The 21,510-nt window shown below is 37.8% G+C and overlaps 2 protein-coding genes across 2 annotated transcripts; both read left to right on the top strand.

The window, feature by feature from the left end:
• The first annotated feature begins 261 nt into the window (after positions 1–261).
• cyba (cytochrome b-245, alpha polypeptide) lies at positions 262–2,850 on the top strand. The gene is made up of 6 exons (XM_071488874.1): positions 262–419; positions 783–852; positions 1,117–1,191; positions 1,311–1,394; positions 1,531–1,612; positions 2,048–2,850. The coding sequence occupies exons 1-6, from the start codon at positions 275–277 to the stop codon at positions 2,231–2,233; spliced, it is 642 nt and encodes a 213-aa protein (XP_071344975.1). The 5' UTR covers positions 262–274; the 3' UTR covers positions 2,234–2,850.
• A 949-nt stretch (positions 2,851–3,799) lies between these two features.
• On the top strand, positions 3,800–21,316 carry tcf25 (TCF25 ribosome quality control complex subunit). Its single transcript, XM_071488261.1, has 18 exons — positions 3,800–4,201; positions 4,730–4,876; positions 5,000–5,071; positions 5,363–5,487; positions 6,292–6,357; positions 6,478–6,560; positions 8,677–8,807; positions 9,406–9,505; positions 10,833–10,926; positions 11,044–11,136; positions 12,762–12,867; positions 12,977–13,136; positions 13,330–13,417; positions 13,689–13,847; positions 14,126–14,216; positions 15,076–15,155; positions 15,289–15,364; positions 19,493–21,316. Exons 1-18 carry the CDS (start codon positions 3,980–3,982, stop codon positions 19,658–19,660), a joined length of 2,061 nt encoding a protein of 686 aa, XP_071344362.1. The 5' UTR covers positions 3,800–3,979; the 3' UTR covers positions 19,661–21,316.
• Positions 21,317–21,510: the final 194 nt, after the last annotated feature.

The raw sequence follows: 21,510 nt of genomic DNA, 5'->3' as shown, positions 1-21,510 counted from the left end.
TATAAAATATCAAGTCCCGTAACTGTATGAGCCAAATCTATAAACTCGATGATTCATCTATTGACAGATCTGATTTCTGTGAAAGGGTTTATCCATTCACTAGCTGTTTGATCGGTAATTCACCTGTTCCTGGTTTGTTTGAGTTCCTCCTCCCCTCCTGTCTCTCGCCGTCGTCCTGTAACTTTTCGGACATGACGACTGAAAGGGGGAGTGGCTAAGATAAGCCCCTCCCCTCCCCCCAGCCGCGCATATTTACACACCTCACATCTCGTAAATGCATCTTCCTTGTAGAGACAATCAAAGCCGTGAGTCGCTCTCTGGAGAGTCAGTTGTCTGCAGAGGAGCCGTGAAGGTGAACACGATGGGGAAGATAGAGTGGGCGATGTGGGCCAACGAGCAGGCTCTGGCCTCGGGACTCAGTGAGTATAAAAACTTGGTCAAAAGATGGAGAAACTTATTTATTAAGTTTCATAGAAATGAATGTCCAAGTCATTTATATGAACAGTTTAACTCAGCTAGTATACTTTCATAAACATATTTTGAAGTTGTGTTTTTAGCTGCCAGGTTGCTTACAGAGTAAATGCCAGTGGTTTTATTACAGCATTACAACTTTAAATAATTCCAAAATCTGTAAATTCAGCTCTGTTTTAATAAGAAACAAAACTGCATTTACAAATCAAGTAAATGTGCAATTTGATATGGGCTTGTCTCATGGTGTAGAGTCATGAAAGGTGTGCTGTCTTTTGAATTTTTAAATTTATCTTCCTGTTTCCTTCTTTCAGTTCTCCTCACAGGAGGCATTGTGGGGGTGGCCGGACAGTTCAGGGGCTGGCAGTTTGCTGCTTATGCAGTGTATCCTTTATATTTTGCATAAACCAAAGCAGTGCAGTTTCATCCAAGGGCGGAAGGAGTTTTTTTCCCCTTGAATTCTTACCATTTTCTACATTCTCCTTTATATATCAGAAACAATCAGTCCATTCATCCATTTTTCCTACACCTGCTGAACCACTTCGGGGATACCAGTGTTAATTTAAATTCACTTTGACATCCTATCACAGCTATTATTATTAGACTGAGAGAATCATGTAAGATGAAACAGCCTTGACAGATAACTAGTGCTGCTGGAGTGTTTGTTTGTCTTCTTGAGTATCCCAGAAGCAAGAGGTCCAGGGGCACAAGTGTGGAGAGAACGTAAGAGATGTTTTATCATTTAATGTTTTTGCAACATATGGGCTGTAGTTTAAGGGACATGTTCTGTGATGATCATTAGCAAAGCCTGTTGGTCAATATTGTGTCTTGTTTTCCCTCAGGGGCCAATACTGTTTCACTGTGTGTGTAAAAGCATTTGGGCCATTGACAAGGAACTACTATGTCAGAGCATTTTTACATGCTGCGTGAGTCCACTCTATCAGCCACTTTCCTTTGCTAAACAGCATTCCTCTCACTGACAATCAGTCTCTCCAACAAAAGACTAATGACTTGTCATGGTTTCCTGTCCACTAAATCTTTCTGTCTGTTAACCTTTCTTAGAATCTGCGTACCTGGAGGCTTTATGCTTGCCACTGTTCTCGGATGTGTATGCCTTGGTATTGCCAGCCTCATCTACCTTGCGGTAAGTTGTTAGCATTGACCACATTATTCTCCAGTCTAGTTAAATATTGTCAACTCTGATAAAGTTGTTAGCTGAGGCAGGAAGAGGGCAGTTGATTGAAACAAGGAAATGGTAACAAGGAAGAGATTGTTTCATTATAGGTGCCTCCGTTGAGACATGGCCCTGTTGTTATGAAAGCTGATGGTCAGGGGTGTGACTGAATTCTACAACAGTTCTAAATGTGGCAACCAAAGTTATAAAGCTTTCTGGGCTGCACAGTTTATCTAATCATATTTATACATACAGCTGTGAGTGTACAAGATAAGACCCACCATTACTCAACATACCATTATTGTTGTTGGTATTTTAACCAATCAAGTTAGTCATGCTTAACTTCATCATACAGTAGCCAACCATTACTGACTTGTATTCCTTGTCACCTTTTTGCTTTTGTAGGCGGCTATCCGTGGTGAGCACTGGGAGCCCATTCTTCCACGAAAGGACATCAGAAAACCAGCAGATAGCATGAAGAATCCTCCTCAGAATCCACCTCCAAGACCTCCTCCAGAGATGCGAAGGAAAAAGGTGGATGACCTGGAGGGAGCAGCTTATGACAACCCCATCTCTGTGACTGATGAGTAACCAGTCCAGTGTCCCATTCTCTGTATCACTTCTAGTGTCTGTCTGAGTTCTTCGAACAATTAACCAGGTTCTGTGATTCTGGACAAATGAATAGTTTTCTGAAGTCCAGTGAAGCCAGTCACTGGACAACTTGTATCGCCCATGCCTTTATCCCTCAACCTGCAGAGACATTTCTTGAAAATAGAGAAAATATTTCTCAGCAAGAACTTGGAATTCAAAGGAGGATAGGTAAAGCGAATATCATTTTTTACTTTTGAACAAAAAACATGCCACAGGAGATAAATGTAAACGCTGTAGCTGCTAAGTGGCAACCATATATATATATATATATTGTCAGGTCAACAGACTTCATGCTGTATTTTTACTGCTGTGATAAAGATTCAAACCAATAGTTGTTTTCTGCTCCATCCATCATATATTTCAAGCTTTGCTGCATCCACTGTATTATGTTGCCATGCATAGATCTCACTCACACACTGTATACACTGTATTACACTCTGGTCTAACCTTTATGTATTTGTGTTAACTTTTGGCAATATCAGGCTGATATTAGCCATATATTAATTTTTTTCCAGTACTTTTGAAGTCTTGTAAATAAATCCATTGTACCCACTGAATTATACCTGCCTTAGGTTTGTACTTTCATGTGTCTTATTTTACAAGTTTCCCTTGAAAATTATTTTAAGTAATGACATTTGCAACTTCCTCCTTTTGCAAACACACTGAATTTCAAAACACCAGAATTTCCCCTTCTCATCTCAAGTGTTTCTTGAGATGCTGTTCATCATTGTGGCATTGTTTGTCACATTGCCATCTATTGTTGGCTTACGATGGAAAGAATGTACAATTAAAACATTTGCCTTAACTGCTAGTTGTCAGACAAGTTCTGTGCTTTGGTATCAGATCTTGCCTCATGTCTCAGGGCTTTTTTTGGATGATCATAGCTGACCTGTTAAGCAGCTAGAGACTCTAACAATGGCACTTCCTTACTTTGGTTCATGGGGCTGAGACACAACAATTTATAGTCCTTTTAATTATTATTATTTTTTTTTCCAATAACAAATACAATAAACAGTGACTGAAAACTTGCCTGTCTTGTTCAGGCAGTTTTACTCAAGGTACTTCTGCCACCTCCTGCTCCATGAGAGAACTATACACTGACTGAGATGACTAAATTAACAAGACAGAGACTGGGTGGGACACGTTTTTTTTTTTTTTTTTTAACTCTTTGTTCTCTGACACTCTGTCTAGCTTCTTTATGTATAAATTACCCTTCCTCTTCTGGTTTTGGATATTGACTGTTTTATTGATATTTAATAGTTAATTTAATATTTAACCTTAGAGAGAAAATTGCTGCAAATAGTTGCATTTATTGTTGCAAAAATACAGTAAAAGGAACTTCACTCGTGTCTATTTATCTGTCAGCAGAAAAAAAACACTGAACCGATTTGCACCAAACTTGGTAAAAGAGTTATGTTGTGTGGATCAGCCAGTTTCCTTAACACTGAGCGATATAGACATTTTTATCAGTTTGCCATCCATCCTGTGGAGGGCAGTAATACACCCAGAGGCGTTAAAACGAGTAGAAGAAGAAGACGTTGAAGAAGAAAAAGAATTAGTAGAAGAAGAAAATATAGAAACCAATGGGACAGACCGTCATTTTATTGGTCTTCTGTGGCTGTCACCTAATTAAAAACCAATTTAATCACAAATAGTAAAGTGTATGTGTCCCGTGAGTAGTGGACAATGTCTACCCGGGCTCTGCGAAGGCTTCGGGGCAAACAGCGGGGCCAGGAGGCCTTGGACCTCGGGAATCTAACTTTGGGTGACAGCCCGGAGGAGCTGGCTGAGGCTGACGAGGAGCAGCTGGACGTGGCTAATGTTTCTGACCCACCAGACAGGAAAGACAACAGCCGAAAGGCAAAGAAAAACAAAGCTCAGAAAAACTTCAGCAACCTTTATGAGCTGGTAAGGTGACGGTGCAATAATACAACCAGCAGTTCGCTACTTAGACCTGTGTACTGCGAGCTCTCCGGTAATAACCGGTGCTAACGCAGGCTAGCCGTGTGGCGTTGGCTCATGTCTCACCTCATTTAACCCTGCTTTTAACGCACATATATTATATTATAGGTTAAAGTCTGTCATCACTTTGTCTATGACTTAGGGAAATCATTGGGATATAGTCCACGGCGCCAGCTGAAAGAAAACACTGTACAACAGACATGTTTATTAGCCTTTAAATTATATCACCAAATAGAGACATATAGCTAATAAAAATGTACACAGGATCCAATTTATCCCTCCATCTCCAGCTTAGGAGAGTCCTTGCCCATGTGTAATGGTTTGTATTGGATTTATTGTAACCATGACATATCTTCAGGCTGTCTTGATGTTGGGTAAAGTTATTATCAGTGATCTATCTAGCTATGGGGATTTACTCACATCTGGCACTGCTTTTCCTAACACACATTAATGCCAATTTTACATTTTTACTAGATATGTGATGTAGACAATGAGGCAGAGAAAATCTCACCTGATGAAGAGGCAGAGAAACCAGATCGGAATAAAAAAGGAAGCGTGGAAAAGAATGACAACAGAGCTATGGACAAACCAGATCAAAAGTGCCAGGAAACGTCTACTAAGGTAAAGATAAAGCAAAGTGAGAAAGGGGTCTTTGTATGATCCTCTGATTTGACTTAAATATTTTATTGATCTATATGTGCATCTTTGCATATATCGAATGGTCATCTCTCTTTTCTTTAACAGTCTTTGTCTGGAGATGGAGCTAAAAAGAAGAAGAAAAAGAAAAAGACAAAAGTGATGTCAGAGGATGGACAGGTACATTTGTAAGAGGGGATTTGGTGTCTGCTTTGGCAAGATGGCTGTAAAATGTAAATGATAATGCACCCTATATTCATAGAATTAATGAACACTTAATTAGTAACACTTTTTTTAGAATCTATTACATATAATAATAAAATAATTGTATGGGCAACATCAATAGAACAGTGTCTTGCAATCATTAATCACACAATATACAAAACTTCAGCTGCTGTTGGCACTGTTCTATTTCATTGTTTCTTGTGTTTTGTTATGACCTCTGTCTGTGTTTTTGGGGGGTTTTTTTAGAGGGCTGTACCAGATGATAACATTGATTTATTGCTGGAGAACTTGGAGCAGCCCAATGGTCTGAGTTTGCAAAATGAAGATTGTGGAGGCTTTGACAGACGATCTGTGCTACAAGTAGAGCACAGGTGAGAAGACCAGAATCTCTCATGTAGACAAAAATGTCTCTTGACCAGCACACTGATGACATGACTTGATTATTGGTCCAGTCAGTAGTCTTACTTGCTATAATATAAATTTCTGTGATTCCTCATTGCCACCATGGGGTGGTGCTTGACACCATGTGATGTCATGTCTCCAAACCGTTTGGAAACTGTTAATCTCAGGTGATGTGATATAGTGAATCAACACAGAATCACAAAATGTTAAAATAAGTTGAAATATATTGCACAGCTGATCAAACACCAAATAGTGATGGTAATGCAGACCATTATCCATCAAAGGCAAATCATCTGTGTTGAAAGCATGTGTTTTTTTTTCACATATTGGTAAGTTGGATGGTCTCAGTTAAATGTGAAAACGCTGCTCAGCCATCATATCACTGGTGGAGTATTGACATTGACAGAGGAGACAGTCAAACATTTAAAAATCGACTTTTAGAACATCAAAACAGGCAGAAAAAGTGTTTCCATTTCCACAAACTGTGAGGCTTGGATGGGAGCCCTCACTCGTAATGATTATTTAATTAAGTGAGCAAGCATATGTTTACTATTTGTTCAGTATGGTTACAAGTTAACTTGTCAGTATTGCCTCTTGAAAAATCATAAGAAAATAATTTCAGAAATATGTTTTGGTTTGTTTGCATTTGCATTGTAGAGCAGACATCGACTCACATGTCTATAACATCTAAATCAAATAGGCCCTGTCTTTTCCTTGGACTTAACTGGTCCATATTGTCAATTAGCCCATTATTTTCTGTGTTAATTCATTAGGAATCTCAACCCAGAGACGGAGCTGAAGAGATATTTTGGGGCTCGAGCTGTTCTCGGAGATCAAAGGTAAAAAGAAAAGGAAACATTTGATGAGATTGCTTGGAATTAGGTGGCTTGGGTCCTCTGTATATATACAGTATATCCATGTCTTATTTATTTATTTATTTATTTTTTTTCTTTTGACAGACCCCGACATAGAAACAGACAGTTTCACCGTAGCACCTGGATGACCAGTCCCAAAGACAGCTGGCCTCGCTTCAGCCGCCCAGGTAGGTTTTTTCATCATCTAAATTATACCTTACACCTTTTGTGAATGTTTAATTTCAGACTGAAATGGAGTGTCTTTCAGTTGCAACGATTGTCCTTTGTTGATATAATTACTTGTATTCCTTGTCAATAATAATTAGTTTAACCGCACTTGACTCCTGCTTTTCCATTGATATGTTGTTTAATAATGAAAACTCTTTGGGCTTTGTGGCGGCCTAATGGTCTAAGATTTATACACACACACAAATGCACACACAATAAGTAATGATGACTATCCCTTTGCAGGCCACTTTCTATGCAAACTGAAATTTAATTGGCATATTTAGTGACATTAAATTATCATATCAGTGTTTAGCCTTTCATCCAGCAAATGATAGGAACATAGTATACTTTATATATTCTGTTTATATAATACATAATTCAAACTGATAAGAACCTAAACATCCCTAAGCATGTATAGAGGCTTCTGCATCTCATAGACCAAAGAAAGCATAAACAATGGTTTTTTAATGGTGAGAGCCTTAAACGACCTTAGTAACAATAAATATTCTCAGATTTATGTTTGCTTTTGTTATACTGATGTCATCATAAAGACTGTCTTTACTGAAAGTCACTATTGATGTATTGTGTAATTTTTCTCTTAGTCATTCATGCTAGGTTTGAATTTGATTTGTACCACAAAGGTCAACTTAGGTAGCTATTGAAGTAGCAAACAAATATAGGTTGTCTTGCATGTCTTGTTATCAAACGCGCTGTGTAAATCAGTCAACCATGGCATACCATGAGAAGCCATTGTTTACTGTTTACTGATTTAGTCCAGTCAACAAGTGTTGGTATGCACAAAATGCAAACAGGAAACAAATAATCACTGTCTGTAATATGAAATAAATCATGATTGTTTTTTTTTTGTTTACCTCTTTACACAAATAATTGTCCAAGTTTAAGGGTTCAAAGGTAATTGGACACTTGGCTACTAAATGTTTCTCGAGCAGCTGCAGTGTGTGTTGCTTCAGTGTTAGTTCATGCATAAAAGAGCTCACACGCTTTCTCAAAATTGATTGAGAGTTGCCATTTAGATTGAGGGGGAGTTGTCTCTCAGCTTGAAGGGAAAAGAAGGGACCTTCCAAGTAAAGAAGATGATATTGAAACTCAATGAAATCTATCAGAAAGATAGCAAAGGTAATTGGTTGGCCATAATCACCAGTTAGTTACATTCTTTAAAAAAAGCAAGCATTCATAGGAAAACCAGAAAAAGGCAAATGACTTGGCACACCACGGAGCACAAATCTTGTGGATGAGTGTAAAATCATTTACAAGGTGAAGAAGAACTCCTTTTTTTCTGCACAGCAAGGCAAGAATGCCCTCCAGATGTAGGCAGACATGTCTCCTTGTCAACGATTAAGAGAAGGCTTCATGAGCATAACCTCAGGATTTACCACACAATGCAAACCTGAATTTAACCTCAAAAACAGAATGTCCAGGCTGCAGTTGCCAAAATTGTACAAAAAGAAACCATTAGAGTGGTGGAGCAAAGATTTCTGGACTGATAAAACAAAAATCAACCTCTATCAAAATGATGGAAAGAGGATAGTGTGGAGAAAAAGAAGAATGGCTTGTAATCTAGAGCTTTTCAGGGTGAAGAGGTGAAATATCCTCGACTAGCTGAGTCAATCACGTGATCTCAGTCTGATTAAGGAGCACTCCATTTGCTGAAGACCAGACTAAAGGCAAGAGCTGTAGCAGGCTGCAGTTAAGGCCTGGGAGAGCATCACCAGGAAAAGTATAAAGTGTCTTCTGATGTCTATGGATCAAAGACTTCAGACAGTCATGGACTGCAAAGGATTTTTCGCAAAATATTTGTATCTGTCTAATTTCTTTTGAACTCTAAACTTTGGGCAGTATGTGTCAGAAGAGCTACATCTGACACACTGTTCTTTCTAAACCTACTCAAATTAAAACTGAGACTTGGCACTTAAATATAGTATCCATTATTTTGTTTCAATTTGAATGCGCTTAAGCAGGGAAACTCAAGGTCTGGACTGTATCCTCACCTTTTATTACCTTATTGCGTCTTTCTTTATGTGTCTTTATTCTTAACTCTGCGTGATGTCTTCACAGGAATCTCAATGACTTTATTGCAGTCAAAGGATGGCATTCAGTACTTCACTTTTGAGCACAGCCGGGATTACCAACAAGTACAGTTCAAGTTCCTGGATGCTGTCGAATCGATGGATCCCAACAACATTGTGGTAAATAAGTTCACCCTCTGCTCAACTGACAACTGTACTCAAAATATCCCAAGCAGCACTGCAGCTGAATTCAAGCTTAAAGTTCTGTTGCCATCCTCTCTAGTGTGGTGAAGTTAGATGTTGACCCTTGTAGTTCTTCTATTAATTGAGCAAAATAAATTATTTCATGTTTGGATTTAGTTACGGGGCTCATGCTAGTTTTGGATGCCACAATGAAGAAATCTGAATATACTGTATTTAAACTATGACAGAAACAAAATATTTAGACCCAATGACCATATCATCAACATGCATCTGTACTTGGTGGATTGTGTTGCCTAATTTGTTGCATTAGGACTCTTGTGTTTTCTGCATGCACACTGATACATGCCTGTGTATTATATAATAGTTAAAACCCAGGTTGTCTGCGTGTGTGAGAAAATGTATTGACAAATTTACAATCTTGCATAGATAGTGTACAGTGTATCCATTTTATTAAGACTTGATCCATGTTTTCTATTTTTAATCAGCCTTCTTCTGTTGAAAGCATTTTCTCTATTTTGACTTTTTGTCTGTCCATCCCTTTCAGTTTCAACATTGTCTCCCATTTTTCCTCCAGGCCTTGCTACAGCTCAACCCTTACCACATTGACTCCTTGCTCCAGCTGTCTGATGTCTGCCGCATACAGGAGGATCAGGAGATGGCCAGGGATCTCATCGGTGAGGATCATGAGCTCCTTCCATAGATTACAAACCAAAGACAAAACTGAAAATGTGCCTATTCCCCAAACTGATAAGCATTGTTTATCAATTTGGCCTGACTATACTTTAACAGAATCAGCTGAAGAGGAAGTTTTTCCTGGCTCAGAAAGAGGCTTAGATGGTGTACAACATCAATATCAAATTTATTGAACTTCGGAGTTGCACATGTGGATTTGTCATTGTAGACAGTTTGATACGCAAGCTCTTTCTTTTATGCTTTTCATGGACACTGTATTTTGGCATAGACGTGAAATAACACAGCCCCTACGCAGACATGATTATGGTTTTTAAGCCGAAGTCTGTTTTTCATCATAGCCAAGAGGACCAGGCATTTTCTGTACATTTAGATTAATAATTCATCACCTAATTTCAATCTCTTTTCTCTAAGCTTTTCAGTCTCTTTGCCCTTACAGTTTTACGCATTTTTATGTTACAGTAGAATCCTATCATTAATGCATTTTAATTATAGCGGTATTAAATTTATTGAACTACACATCATCATCCAAAATATCACATAAATATCAAGTACCAAATCTCTTACTGTAGTAATGTTGTTGATGGTGTTGTTTACATATTTTCTTGTTAGCTGATAGCAATAATGTAATGGCAACCAAATCAAATTCCTCAGTTATATATTATATATGAAAGTTCTCAGATGTTGCTTCTATGAACTTTGGTACTGTGGGCATTGTTGGATGTTAGTTTGGTCAGTGTATTGTTAGTTAAGTGTTTACTTGTTAGATTGTCTCAAGATAGTGATATGAGCTGCAAAAAGTACTGTCATTCACTGATGATTCCAAATTTTTGTCAGATTATATGGTTGAATAATCGTGGTTATTTTAGTGGTGAAGTACTTTTGTAAACTGTAAGTCAACAAAACAGCCGTTGTTAACAAGTTCATGCTTCGTGCAAAGCACAATACTAGATTTATTATCACAGGCCCTTTCCGCAACTGGATAGCCAAAATAGTTTATGCAGAAGACCAGAGGGATAAATTAACAAGGGGCATTTGTCTTCTTTGCTGGTTAATTTAATAACCAGCAAAGAAGTTGCACTTAAAGAGAATACAGATAAGTAAGTTCTGCTCTTATTAGTTTGCAAAATCGTGCTGGTTAGGTGGTTATATGTAAGAACAACATAATATGTTTACTACTGTTCTCCATAAATTAAGCAATGTGCAGTGTGCTGTTGCATCAGTGAAAGGAATATATTTTTGGATGTTGTAGATATAAATAAAAACTATAATTACTTATCTTTTTTTGGTTGTTTTTGTTTGTTTTTAAAGAAAGGGCCTTGTACAGCTTTGAGTGCGCTTGTCACCCTCTATTCAGCCTGACCTCAGGCACCAGCAGACTTGATTATCTGAGACCAGAAAACAGGTTGGTTACTCCTTTTTCCTCTATTTTTGCTTTTTGTTGAAATTGAACTTTACATTATTGTTCATAGCTTAAATTGTGTTTTAAGGAATTTAACAATTCAATAATTTCTGTTCGCAGGGCATTTTATCTTGCTCTTTATAAGCACATGATGTTCCTGGAGAAGAGAGGATGTCCACGGACAGCTTTGGAGTACTGCAAACTCATTCTGAGGTACAAAGGAAAAAGCTCACGCTCTGGAAAAGACAAGTTATAGAGTTAAAGGGAAACAGTACATTTTTTTTTTAGATGAGATTACAGAAAACCATATGCTTCTCCATTTAAAGGTCAATCATTAACGAAGCTTTTACCTCACTTACAGTCATTACATCCCTGTTCTCTTTATGACTAACCTACATACTCTATTATCTCTGACCAGTGCTCTGTTTCTACAGAAAGAAGGAAGGTGGTAGTTCAGACAGTCTTTTCTCTCTGTTGTGTCTTTAGTTTCTTTATTTGACATCATAATGAAAAGTATCACATATGATCACATGGTGTACTAGCTAAACAGAAAGAACTCTTATTTCCATGAATAAAGTAACCACCGGGAGCAGTCATCAGACCTTAGATATTCTGCAAAGACTGTTAGCTCAACTACTGTGCTTATATTCTGCCAGTGGTTATCCAGTTCAGGGACAGGGGGAAGTCAGAATGTAACATTTAGTCTGTTGGGTGATGATTGTGACTATACTGATACTGATGTACCAATGTACCCCTTAACATTATTTGGAAGGTGAAAAGCTACTGAACATGTGTTTGAGGCAAGATCTTCCAAGTTCCCAATATGTGCTGTTTTGATGGTGGTGGGTTTTTTTTAATGTTTTTCAGTATTTATTACGCTATATAAAAGGGACACACAGACAAATGTAAGATAATGTGTATGACCATATAATAATATAATAATGATATCTGGGGACATTCAGTGTTTAAATCTTACATTTCAACATAAAACTTCCCATGTCATGGTGGTGCTAGTATCACTTCACATAAGGCTTTATACACACAAAGAGGGCTGTTTTCCCACACACTGCTACCATCAGTCTGCCATAGCTTGAACTTTACAGCCTGTCCATATAATGATCAATGCTTATCAATGATTTTTATCAAACTCTGGCTCCCTGGCTTCATGACAACTATGTTCTGGTCCTTTTGTAAGGACCAGATGCTGATGGCCCCTCCAACCAGTAGTGATTAAATCACTGCTTAAAACAGCAATGTGATTGATAAATGAACAAATCTTAAAAAGCCCTCTTTGAAGAAGTGCCTCTACTGTATGATATGATTGATACTGTCAATCTGCTGTTTTGGAGAAAAGAATCAATAATTGTAATTTTATTCCCTTTTTTGAACACAAACTATATTGTGTATCATCATGCATGCTCAGTTAGTATTAAATATATTGTGCTGGGCATTGAAGGAAACCATTTCACTGTCATTGTCAGTAGCAGTTGTGCTACAACAGACTGACAAGTTGGAGAAAAGGCGCCACATGGTTACTTCTCTTTCTCAGTGGCCCAGGCTTCAAAATTTACACTAAAGGCAAATTGCAGTGGTTTTTGATGTGTTATTCATTTCACACAAAAGTGGAAACATTAGATTGCGATGAATATCGGCTAAACAACAGTGCCTAATAAGGGCCAAGCAATGTTTCCAGGAGGTTAAGAGTTTGTTTTTCTGTTTCACCCTGGACCATGGGATGAGACTTGCACTTGGATTCAGATATTTGGTCTTTCTGTTTTTTGGCCAATTGCTTGTATTAATCATTTGCCTATAATCTTAATTTGTCACTCTTTTATTAGTTTGGACCCAGACTCTGACCCACTTTGCATGCTCCTGCTCATTGATTTCCTGATGCTGCGTACCAGAGAGTACCAGTCTCTCCTTCAGTTATATCAGGACTGGGAGGTAAAGAGTGCTGTCATGTGCATAAGTGTGTATTTACATATGATTTTAAACTGAAATTTAAAGTCAACTTTTCAGTCTGATACAGAAATGGTTTGTTGTTGCGTTTCAGGAGCACCGAAATCTATCCCAGCTGCCAAACTTTGCATTTTCCACTGCGCTTTGCCATTTCCATCTCAGTCAGCAGGAAGACATGGATCCTGAAGAGAGTGACAAACAGAGACGCAAGGCTGACCAGATGCTGCAGAATGCTCTCATCATGTTCCCTGGAGGTTCGGCAAGGACGTGACCACCAGCATATGAATATTTAGAAATAATTACCCTTCATTTCTTCACATTGTTTATGTTACGGCTAAATTGATTTCTATATAATAGTAGGGGTTTCTTGCCAACTTCCTAATCACATCAAGCAAGTTGTAAATTTGTATTTACCTACCTGTGTTGCTGTAAATGTATTTTCTGCAGTCTTGATGCCTCTACTGGATCTGTGCACTGTGCAGCCAGATGCAACAGTCACCTCACATGCCTTCTTTGGCCCAAAGAGTCAGATAGGGTAATGTATGCTTCCTTTGTTTCCTCAGGCGTTTCTTAATCCAGCATGTATTGCCATGAAAATTAATTTATATTATTATATCATGCTGTCATTTATCATTTAACGTCCAATATTGTTTAGCCTTTAACTACAACAAATACATTGTATTATTGCTATAAATCTTGTAATGGCCTTTATATTTAACCTTATTTTGCATCTGTTTTTCTTTTCTGTTTGTCTCCACCTCTTCAACCCTGTGTTTAAAAAGTAACCCTGTCCTCTCTGTTTCTAGGCAGCCCCCAGCTCTGGCTGAACTGACAGCTCTGTATGTGGGAAGGACTTACAATGTGTGGAGGGAGGCAGCAGTAATGCTTTGGTTGGAAGAGTCTGTGACGGAAGTGCTGCGTCGAGTTGATGCCAAAGACCCTTTATTGGAGGATTGCCAAAACAAGTTAGATCTCAATGATCTATTTACATTTCCATGCTTTGTTTTTTCAGCGATAGAGACATTCATTAATGACATTACACACTAGAGCAAGCAAAAAATAGTATAATAAATGTGCAATAAACGTCCGAAAGTGTAAAGAAATTATGCATTGGAAAAAGTTTAAGTGGCTTAAGAAATAAATAATTTGTTACCCAGTGAACTGGGAGTTACCACTGTGCTTCAAATGCCTTCATCGTTGAGATAATTGTTCTCAAAGCTCCACCTTCATCACTCTGTCCTAGGAGAAAGCAGAGGTATCAGAGTGCACCGAGGAACATCCATCGCCACGTTCTCCTCTCTGAGATCAAGGAGGCCACCTCAAGTCTGCCTCTAGTAAGAAATGATCAGCAACAACACTTCAACGCAATTCACTGTATCTGCAATGTCCTCAATTCACTCACCGGTAGAGACTGTCTGTCAGCATCAGCATCAATATGATTTTAATGATTTCAGTATTTATTGTCTTGTAATAAATTAGATATTTTGTCAGTTTTATTGTGTAGGATTTTCCAATTATTTTCACAAGGCACATGAGTATAATGAATTAATAATTTCACCACATAACATGTGGTCTCACTCTGAGGTCCCAGTCTGAGATCATCTTAATACAGTTTATATGAGTGCATGCTGCGATGGTCCCTGGTTTATAAATCAGATTTCACGCTAGCAAAGTCTTCTTGGGATCTAATTTGAGATGTCAGTGATGTCACATTGAAAATTCACAGATGAAGTCTTCCATAACTAACCACATGGTTTGAGAGCATCATTCTGCAAATAGTCCTACTGGAAACTAAAAGTTGTAGCAGTAGGTTAGTTTTGTCAAAGTGTATGTTATGTCTAATTGAGAATTGATTGGATCCCACATATTTTTGTGTCTCTGAATCAAAATTAAAGTCACACAGGGCAAAATAACAAAAGGAACACCAAAAGACAACCATTACTAACACATTAAGACAGTTACATGCCCATGTGCACGTACATGCGCCATACAGAAGATTTTCACAAAGCCTCTAGTGAGGTTGTAGCTGCAAACCTCGTGGAACCTGGCCCGGTGATGTGGTTCCACATTTGGCTTTAAAATGGTAAAATGGTGATAATAAAATGCTCATCACCGCTGGAGTCTTCATGTGTCTGAACTCATGCACCCCTGAGGAAGTGACTCTAATCTGGCTTATTTGTTTGATATTCTCAGGAAGTGACCACTCAGCCTGTGATGGGCTTTGACCCTCTACCTCCACTGGACTCAGTGATATCATATACACGACCAGAGAGGTAATGGAGGACCCATACATTCCATTGTAGAGTCAAAGAAAATGCAAATATTGTGGTTTTCAATCAAACAGGCTTTATATCCTTAATTTGCTTTGCAGTTCAATGAGATGTACATTTGTGTGTCTGCATATAGGCAGCATGTTGGTGCGTCCAATGAAAGTACATTGTCGCTGTTTTTCCGGTCTTTGCTGCCAAATTTCAACCTTCAGGTGAGTTTCATGGATCAGGCCAGGTAGGTCTAGAAAAATGAACTGATTATTGGTTTTAATAGTACATGGGGCAAAAGGAGTCAGTCAATTTTATTTATACAGAGCCAAATCATAGCAAAAGTTATCTCTGGGCACAGAGCATTTACAGAGGCCCAGCAATCCCCCACAAGCAAGCAATTGGTGACAGTGGTATGAAAACCTTGAGCAGAACCAGGCTCTGGGTGTGCAGCCATCAGCCTTGGCTGGTTGGGTTGAGAGAGAGAGAGCAGCAGAGAGAGTTACTTAAGAGTTATAAAGAGAGTTACACTGTTCAACCTCATACATCACTGCTTTCCAACCACAAATCAGTGCCATTTTGTTTTGTCTATCCATTTATTTATTTTATTTTATTTAATGAATTATATAATTTTTTCATATCTTATTATTACTACTATGATTAGCTCTGAATGCCGGACCATTAAGGGCTTTGTAGGTGAGGAGAAAGATTTTAAACTCTATTCTGGATTTTACAGGGGGCGAATGCAGAGAAGCTAACACGGGAGAAATAGGATATTATTTCCTAGTTCTTGTCAGTCTGGTGCTGCACCATTCTGGGTCAGCTGAAGAATCTTTAGAGATTTGTTGAGGCAGCCTGTTAATAAGGAATTGCAATAATTGTTGTAGTTAAAAAATGCATGGACTAGTTTTTGTGGATCTTTTTGAGAGAGGAGGTGCCTGAATGTTACATAGCTGAATACAGGCAGTCCTTGAAGTTTGTTGTGGGAGTTAAAGGACATACCGTGATCAAGGAGATGTCATATGGTGGTGCAGAAGGTCAGGGCAATGCCATCCAGAGTAACTATATATTTAGATAATGTATTTCTGATGGGTCAAGCACCATGTACAATAACTTCAGTTTTGTCTGAGTTTAACAGCAGAAAACAGGTTTTTATGTCCTCAAGGTTTGAAGTTCTGGCTTCATTGATAAAAACAATGTTGTTTGAAATTATCCAAATGTTTCTGGAGTGTTGTACCTAAAGGAAGCATATATGAGGTGAAGAGAATTGGTCAAGGTACAGAACCTTGTGGACCTCTGTGTCTAACTTTTGCATGCATAGAGGAATTGTCATTAATGTGTACAAACTAAAATCACTATATAGTATTTAAAACAGCACGGTTCGTTTAATGCAAATTAAAATCTGGAGTTGGTAGTTAGTCTTATGAAAGACACACATTACAGATATCTTCCATGAATAAACTTGTTCCCCCCGTTCCCCTAAACTTGTGCACCCTAAAACGTGAGTTCATATATGGTATGTATATTATGCTGTACATCTTAGTCATGAATTTTAGAAAGTCTCCTCTCAAGCTGAAGAATCAACGTTGGTGATCTAAAGCCAAATCACAGTGCTGCCGCTATGGAACAATAGAAAAATGTTTTTGGACATGAATGAGCCCATGGTGTGCATGTGGGGACGTCATGTGATTAATAGCTGTAAGCCCTACATTCAGATAAAATTAATTTGTCTCTAACAAATTGTGTGAGTTCGCAGAGTCTGTGAATAATTCACGATGAACTGACCTGCTTCAAAGGGTGTCAACTGCAGAAGTAATACATTCTCTTTATGGTGCTCTGATTGCCTGCGAGATGTCATGAGAGTATGTTTTTGTAGAGCTTACTGTCACTGAAGGAGCACAGCTGACGGTTGGCTTTCCTGTTTATCGATTACTAATACACCACGCAGATAGACCCATTAAGTAGCAGGAACCTCCAGGGCTGGTCAAAACATCTGAACTGGTGGAACATCTGGGAAAAATCTTAATCACACATCCTTGACTGATGAAATATTTCCTCCAAAGACTCATGGTTACCCTAAGGGGATGACAACTGAAAATTATCAAAGAAGGCATATGACCTTGTTACAGTTAATTCTGTCCATGATTTCTAACTGTGTCATAGAGGAACAAAACAATAACAACATTCATGAGTGCAAAGTTGTTTGTTGCCTTGGCTTGGCTGTCTCCTCTCTAATAGTGAAGTTAGATACTTATATTAATTTATAGGGCTAAGTTACAGAGTTTACTTTCCCCTAATTATTATGGCACATTTTATCAATCTTGATTGCAACCTCTGTCTTTAGAATGTGTTAGTCAGACAGTCCCGCAGCCAGAATTGCAGAGAAATATTTTTTTTAAGTGGAAAAAAAGACACAGAATCTGTGGTTTATCTGTGTCCACTTCTGTCTCATGGACTCATATCAAGTGCTTAGGAGATTTTAAAGTACTTTGTATTGAGAGTGCATATTTGGAAGAAGTTGATTATTTGAGATCTTTTTGTCATAGTAGTGGATTTTACTTTGAAAATGCCTACCCAGTCAGTCCAGTTGACTTCAAACAAACAAACTTATTTTAAATTGTAGAAAAATCACTAGATTAACCAGTGTCATAATTATTTTAAATGTCAGCAATTTATTCCTTTTGTGGTTGGTATTACATAAATTAAACTGCAACAATTCTTGAGTCATTCTTGGTCCATGCTGTCCTCAGCACCAAATGACTGTTTGCTCTTTCCACTCATTTACTCCACATTATTTGCTCACCCCCACAGAATAGACTGGAGTTTGGCCGAGGTTGTGTGACAAATTTACTCAGAGACCATATGGTGACAAACACATGTTGCTGTCGAGAAGGACAGTGAAATGTTGAATGATCATTTCATTTCATTCATTTCAGTCCAAGTATTGTGGCCTTTTAATGTAAACATATCAGTTCTCAGAGCATCTTAGCGGAGTACAGCACTGTACAGTAGCACTGCACCTAACAATAATAATGTTGTTATTTGACAAAGATTTGATTTGATATATACCATTATCTGAAAGAGGATTTCATTAGATATAGAAAATAGAAATTATCTGGAGTTGTTGTGGGGTGACCACTGTAGTATACAAGTGTGTGACTTCAACAACGTAAACTCCTCTTATCTCCTTTCAACAGTCAACTGATCTAATCTTTCTCTTGCCTTAACCTGTCTGTCTGTCTGTCTGTCTGTCTGTCTGTCTGTCGAAAGCATGCACCACTCTTCAAGCAGAAGCTGTTACTCACAACAGCAGAGCTGTTTGACTAGGGAGGCTTTATCATGTCAAATCATCATCATGCTAAAGACTGTATATAGATGCATCTTAATATTGTAATCTCAGTTGATAAGTACATGTACTTTATTGTAATCCAAATGGGATGGTGTCAGATAATGAATTTAATGTGTCGTAAAAGATAAAAAATTTCTGACTTCAGAATACCTCAGCGGTAGCAACAAAAAACAGCAATGTAGTTCACATCATATGGGCATTTCCTGTATGTAAGTGGTATTGGTTGAATGGGCTGATTGAAGCAAATATACTGAACCCATTTTGCCCTGGTTTATTATATTCTTCTACTAAAACAAGCTTGCCATAATTTGAAAGTTTCCTATTTGACATGTCTGTGATATGTATATTATATACATACACAGTATCAGGTACACCCACACACAGAACATCTTGTAGATCAGCTATACATGTTTAATGTTAACAGATGGGCCCAAGGCATGTTTCCATCCAGACAGTTCCATCCATCCTGATCGTGTTATCCACTTATGGAGAGGAAGAGATACATCATGGATAAAACAAATATGGTTAAGACAATGGGGGATATATCGTCTTTACTGTTAAAGTTACATGTATGAAAAGAACATAATGTTATATAACACAAGCCCTGGTATCGATGTGTTGTTATTTGTGTTTGATCATTGGTCTTAATAACTTACCAAATAATTTTCCAAAAAAGCAAAAATCAGTACAAAAATCTGTACGACAAATCCTTTCTTTCAACATCATCAAGTGGTTCCACTGAGGTGAGACTGTTGAACCAGTGATAACTATTGCAGGATTTTATTAAAATACATTTAACAAATAATAAAATGTAATAAAATGATCAGATATGCCAATGATGTGCCATAGCAATGTCAGAAAATGAGTGAAACGCTAACAATGAATTCCATGTCAAGGATGAGAAAACAGAATAATGGTTCCTTTCAGAAAGCCAAATGCCAACAGTGAAATGATTTAAACTCTAAGCATGTTTATATTAATTTACGTCTCTTTTCTTGTAAAGGGTGGACCGAGGCAGGAGGATGAAATGGAAGTGGCGCGTGCTGGTCAGGAGCTGAACCAGGAAGTGAATCGTCTTATGGTTGCAATGAGGGACATGCTGGCAAACATCAGGTTTCAAGAGCCACCAAGAGAGGACAACCCCTACAGAGATGAGGAGGAATGGGACTGAGAAGAGAGAGACGAGGTGCAATAATTGTGTTGAGTGTTGAGGAGCATGAAGAGGAACCAAGTAGACAAAGAAACTTTCAAAAATGGATGTCATTAAGAAAAATGAAACTGTTTAATGATGTTTATAAGAATTAATAACAAATGGTTAAGGGATTGTCACAATTTCAGACAACTGAAGTGAAAGAAACAGATGACTTGGTGTCTGGAGCTTGTCCACTTCTCCGCCTTAGTGGCATCGATAAAACAAAAGAGAAAATTACTCAGGGGTAATTCAGTCAGTTGTGATCTTGGGGAACCTTCAGAGTCAGAAAACACATTGGTTAGTTGAACTTGTCATGTCACTAAAGGTGACAATGTTAGTTTTGCCTGGCAGCACTTTTTTTGCTACAGTATCAGAGAGAAAGTTTGTATTCTCATTGACTTAAGCAGACAAGGTCCTGTCTTAAAATGCATCATTGAAAATGACTTCTGCTGCAGGGGTGAAATTTGAAGGCTTATTAATGTTAAACACATTTTTGCTTTACTTGAATATGGAAAAATTTAATGGTTTAATTTGGAGCCAAGCATTTTTTAATCTGATAAATTTGTTTTTACAAAAGAGTATTCAGTAAAGTCAATCCGCTTCCTGTCTATCTTTAACCATCTTTATTTCATAGAAAGAAACTTGCTTGAAATGCTGTAACCATAATCACCTTGTACAGACTTTACTCTAATGTGTAAAAAAAAAAAAGGAATACATATATATTGGTCAAAAGTTTTAGAACACCTCTATTTTTCCAGTTATTGCTGAAATTTACATAGTGCAGTGTCTTAGTGTTTCTGAATTTAAAGCATAGAATAAATAGGATTTTTTTAAAGGAATCAAGGAATCTTATATCCCAAATTTAATCTAAATGTTTAACCCATAGCTACCATAACCCGTAGCTGAACACACTCGTGACATCCTTTCTACAATGGAGATTAAAGATTGTTTGAAAAGTTTGTCCCGACACTATTGCAGACGTTCCCACAAGTATGTTGTACTTGTAGTTTACTTTCACCTTCTGTACAGTTCATCCAAACCAGCTCCATGGGGTTTAAGTCCGGAGACTGTGCTGCTCTTCCATCATTTGAAGACACCGTCTTATTCTTTTCTTCTAATGTTATTGCTCATTATCTTGCTGTGGGATGAACCACTGACCAACCAGTCTGTCTTCCTTTTTTAAATCCCCTTTTCTCACCATTCTGACAACAATATACAATACTACTTCCTGCTGTACAGTATTGTCCTAATAATGCATCAGGGGGTGTAGTGAAACAGTATGTTTGTACAGACAGAGGGTTGTAAGTCACCAACTATAGTTGGGCACTAACTTAATTTACTTCCATTGCTGCAGCAAAGCTGTAAGTGAATCCCTATAAAAGACCTGTTTTCTATTCGAGTTCCATGATTTTTCAGTTTTTAGTGAACTAAACTTTCTACCTTAGGCAGTTTACCATTTACCTTTGTGCCATTTATTTGTGGGACTTGAACTGCTGAATTTTCAATAAAAAATGGAAAAGGGGGTGTTCTAAAACTTTTGCCCAATAGCGTGCTGTATATTGTTACGTGAAGAAAATCAAGTAAAAATCAATGTATGTGAAGCTCTTTTTTAAATAACTGTATTCTCCCCTCAGACTTCTGTGACTTCCTACCTAATAATTTGCTAAAAAAAAGTTCCAAATATGGAAGCAAACACATTAGGGTAAACAAGAAGATGAAACATTAATTATTTGACAACTACTAAAAGTGATGCATGAACTGCATCACAGTGCTTTAGGAAATGTTGTTGCAAATGAAGCTGTCCCTGATTGGGCAGATGATCACAAGCA

Source organism: Trachinotus anak, unplaced genomic scaffold (genome assembly GCF_046630095.1).
Source record: "Trachinotus anak isolate AG129_WGS33_773 ecotype Australia unplaced genomic scaffold, CSIRO_AGI_Tana_v1 ptg000011l, whole genome shotgun sequence".
Taxonomy (NCBI): Eukaryota; Metazoa; Chordata; class Actinopteri; order Carangiformes; family Carangidae; genus Trachinotus; species Trachinotus anak.
This window is presented reverse-complemented; position numbering and strand designations above follow the sequence as displayed.

What these genes read in the sequence shown, in the direction of transcription:
- tcf25 (XM_071488261.1), top strand. Translation starts at nt 3,980, where the DNA reads ATGTCTACCCGGGCTCTGCGAAGGCTTCGGGGCAAACAGCGGGGCCAG. An exon ending in GTGCTACAAGTAGAGCACAG is followed by an intron (nt 5,488 to 6,291) that starts GTGAGAAGACCA and finishes TTAATTCATTAG; the next exon opens with GAATCTCAACCCAGAGACGG. An exon ending in TCTCATCATGTTCCCTGGAG is followed by an intron (nt 13,137 to 13,329) that starts GTTCGGCAAGGA and finishes TATTTTCTGCAG; the next exon opens with TCTTGATGCCTCTACTGGAT.
- cyba (XM_071488874.1), top strand. Translation starts at nt 275, where the DNA reads ATGCATCTTCCTTGTAGAGACAATCAAAGCCGTGAGTCGCTCTCTGGA. An exon ending in CAGTTTGCTGCTTATGCAGT is followed by an intron (nt 853 to 1,116) that starts GTATCCTTTATA and finishes ACAGATAACTAG; the next exon opens with TGCTGCTGGAGTGTTTGTTT. An exon ending in AGAGCATTTTTACATGCTGC is followed by an intron (nt 1,395 to 1,530) that starts GTGAGTCCACTC and finishes AACCTTTCTTAG; the next exon opens with AATCTGCGTACCTGGAGGCT.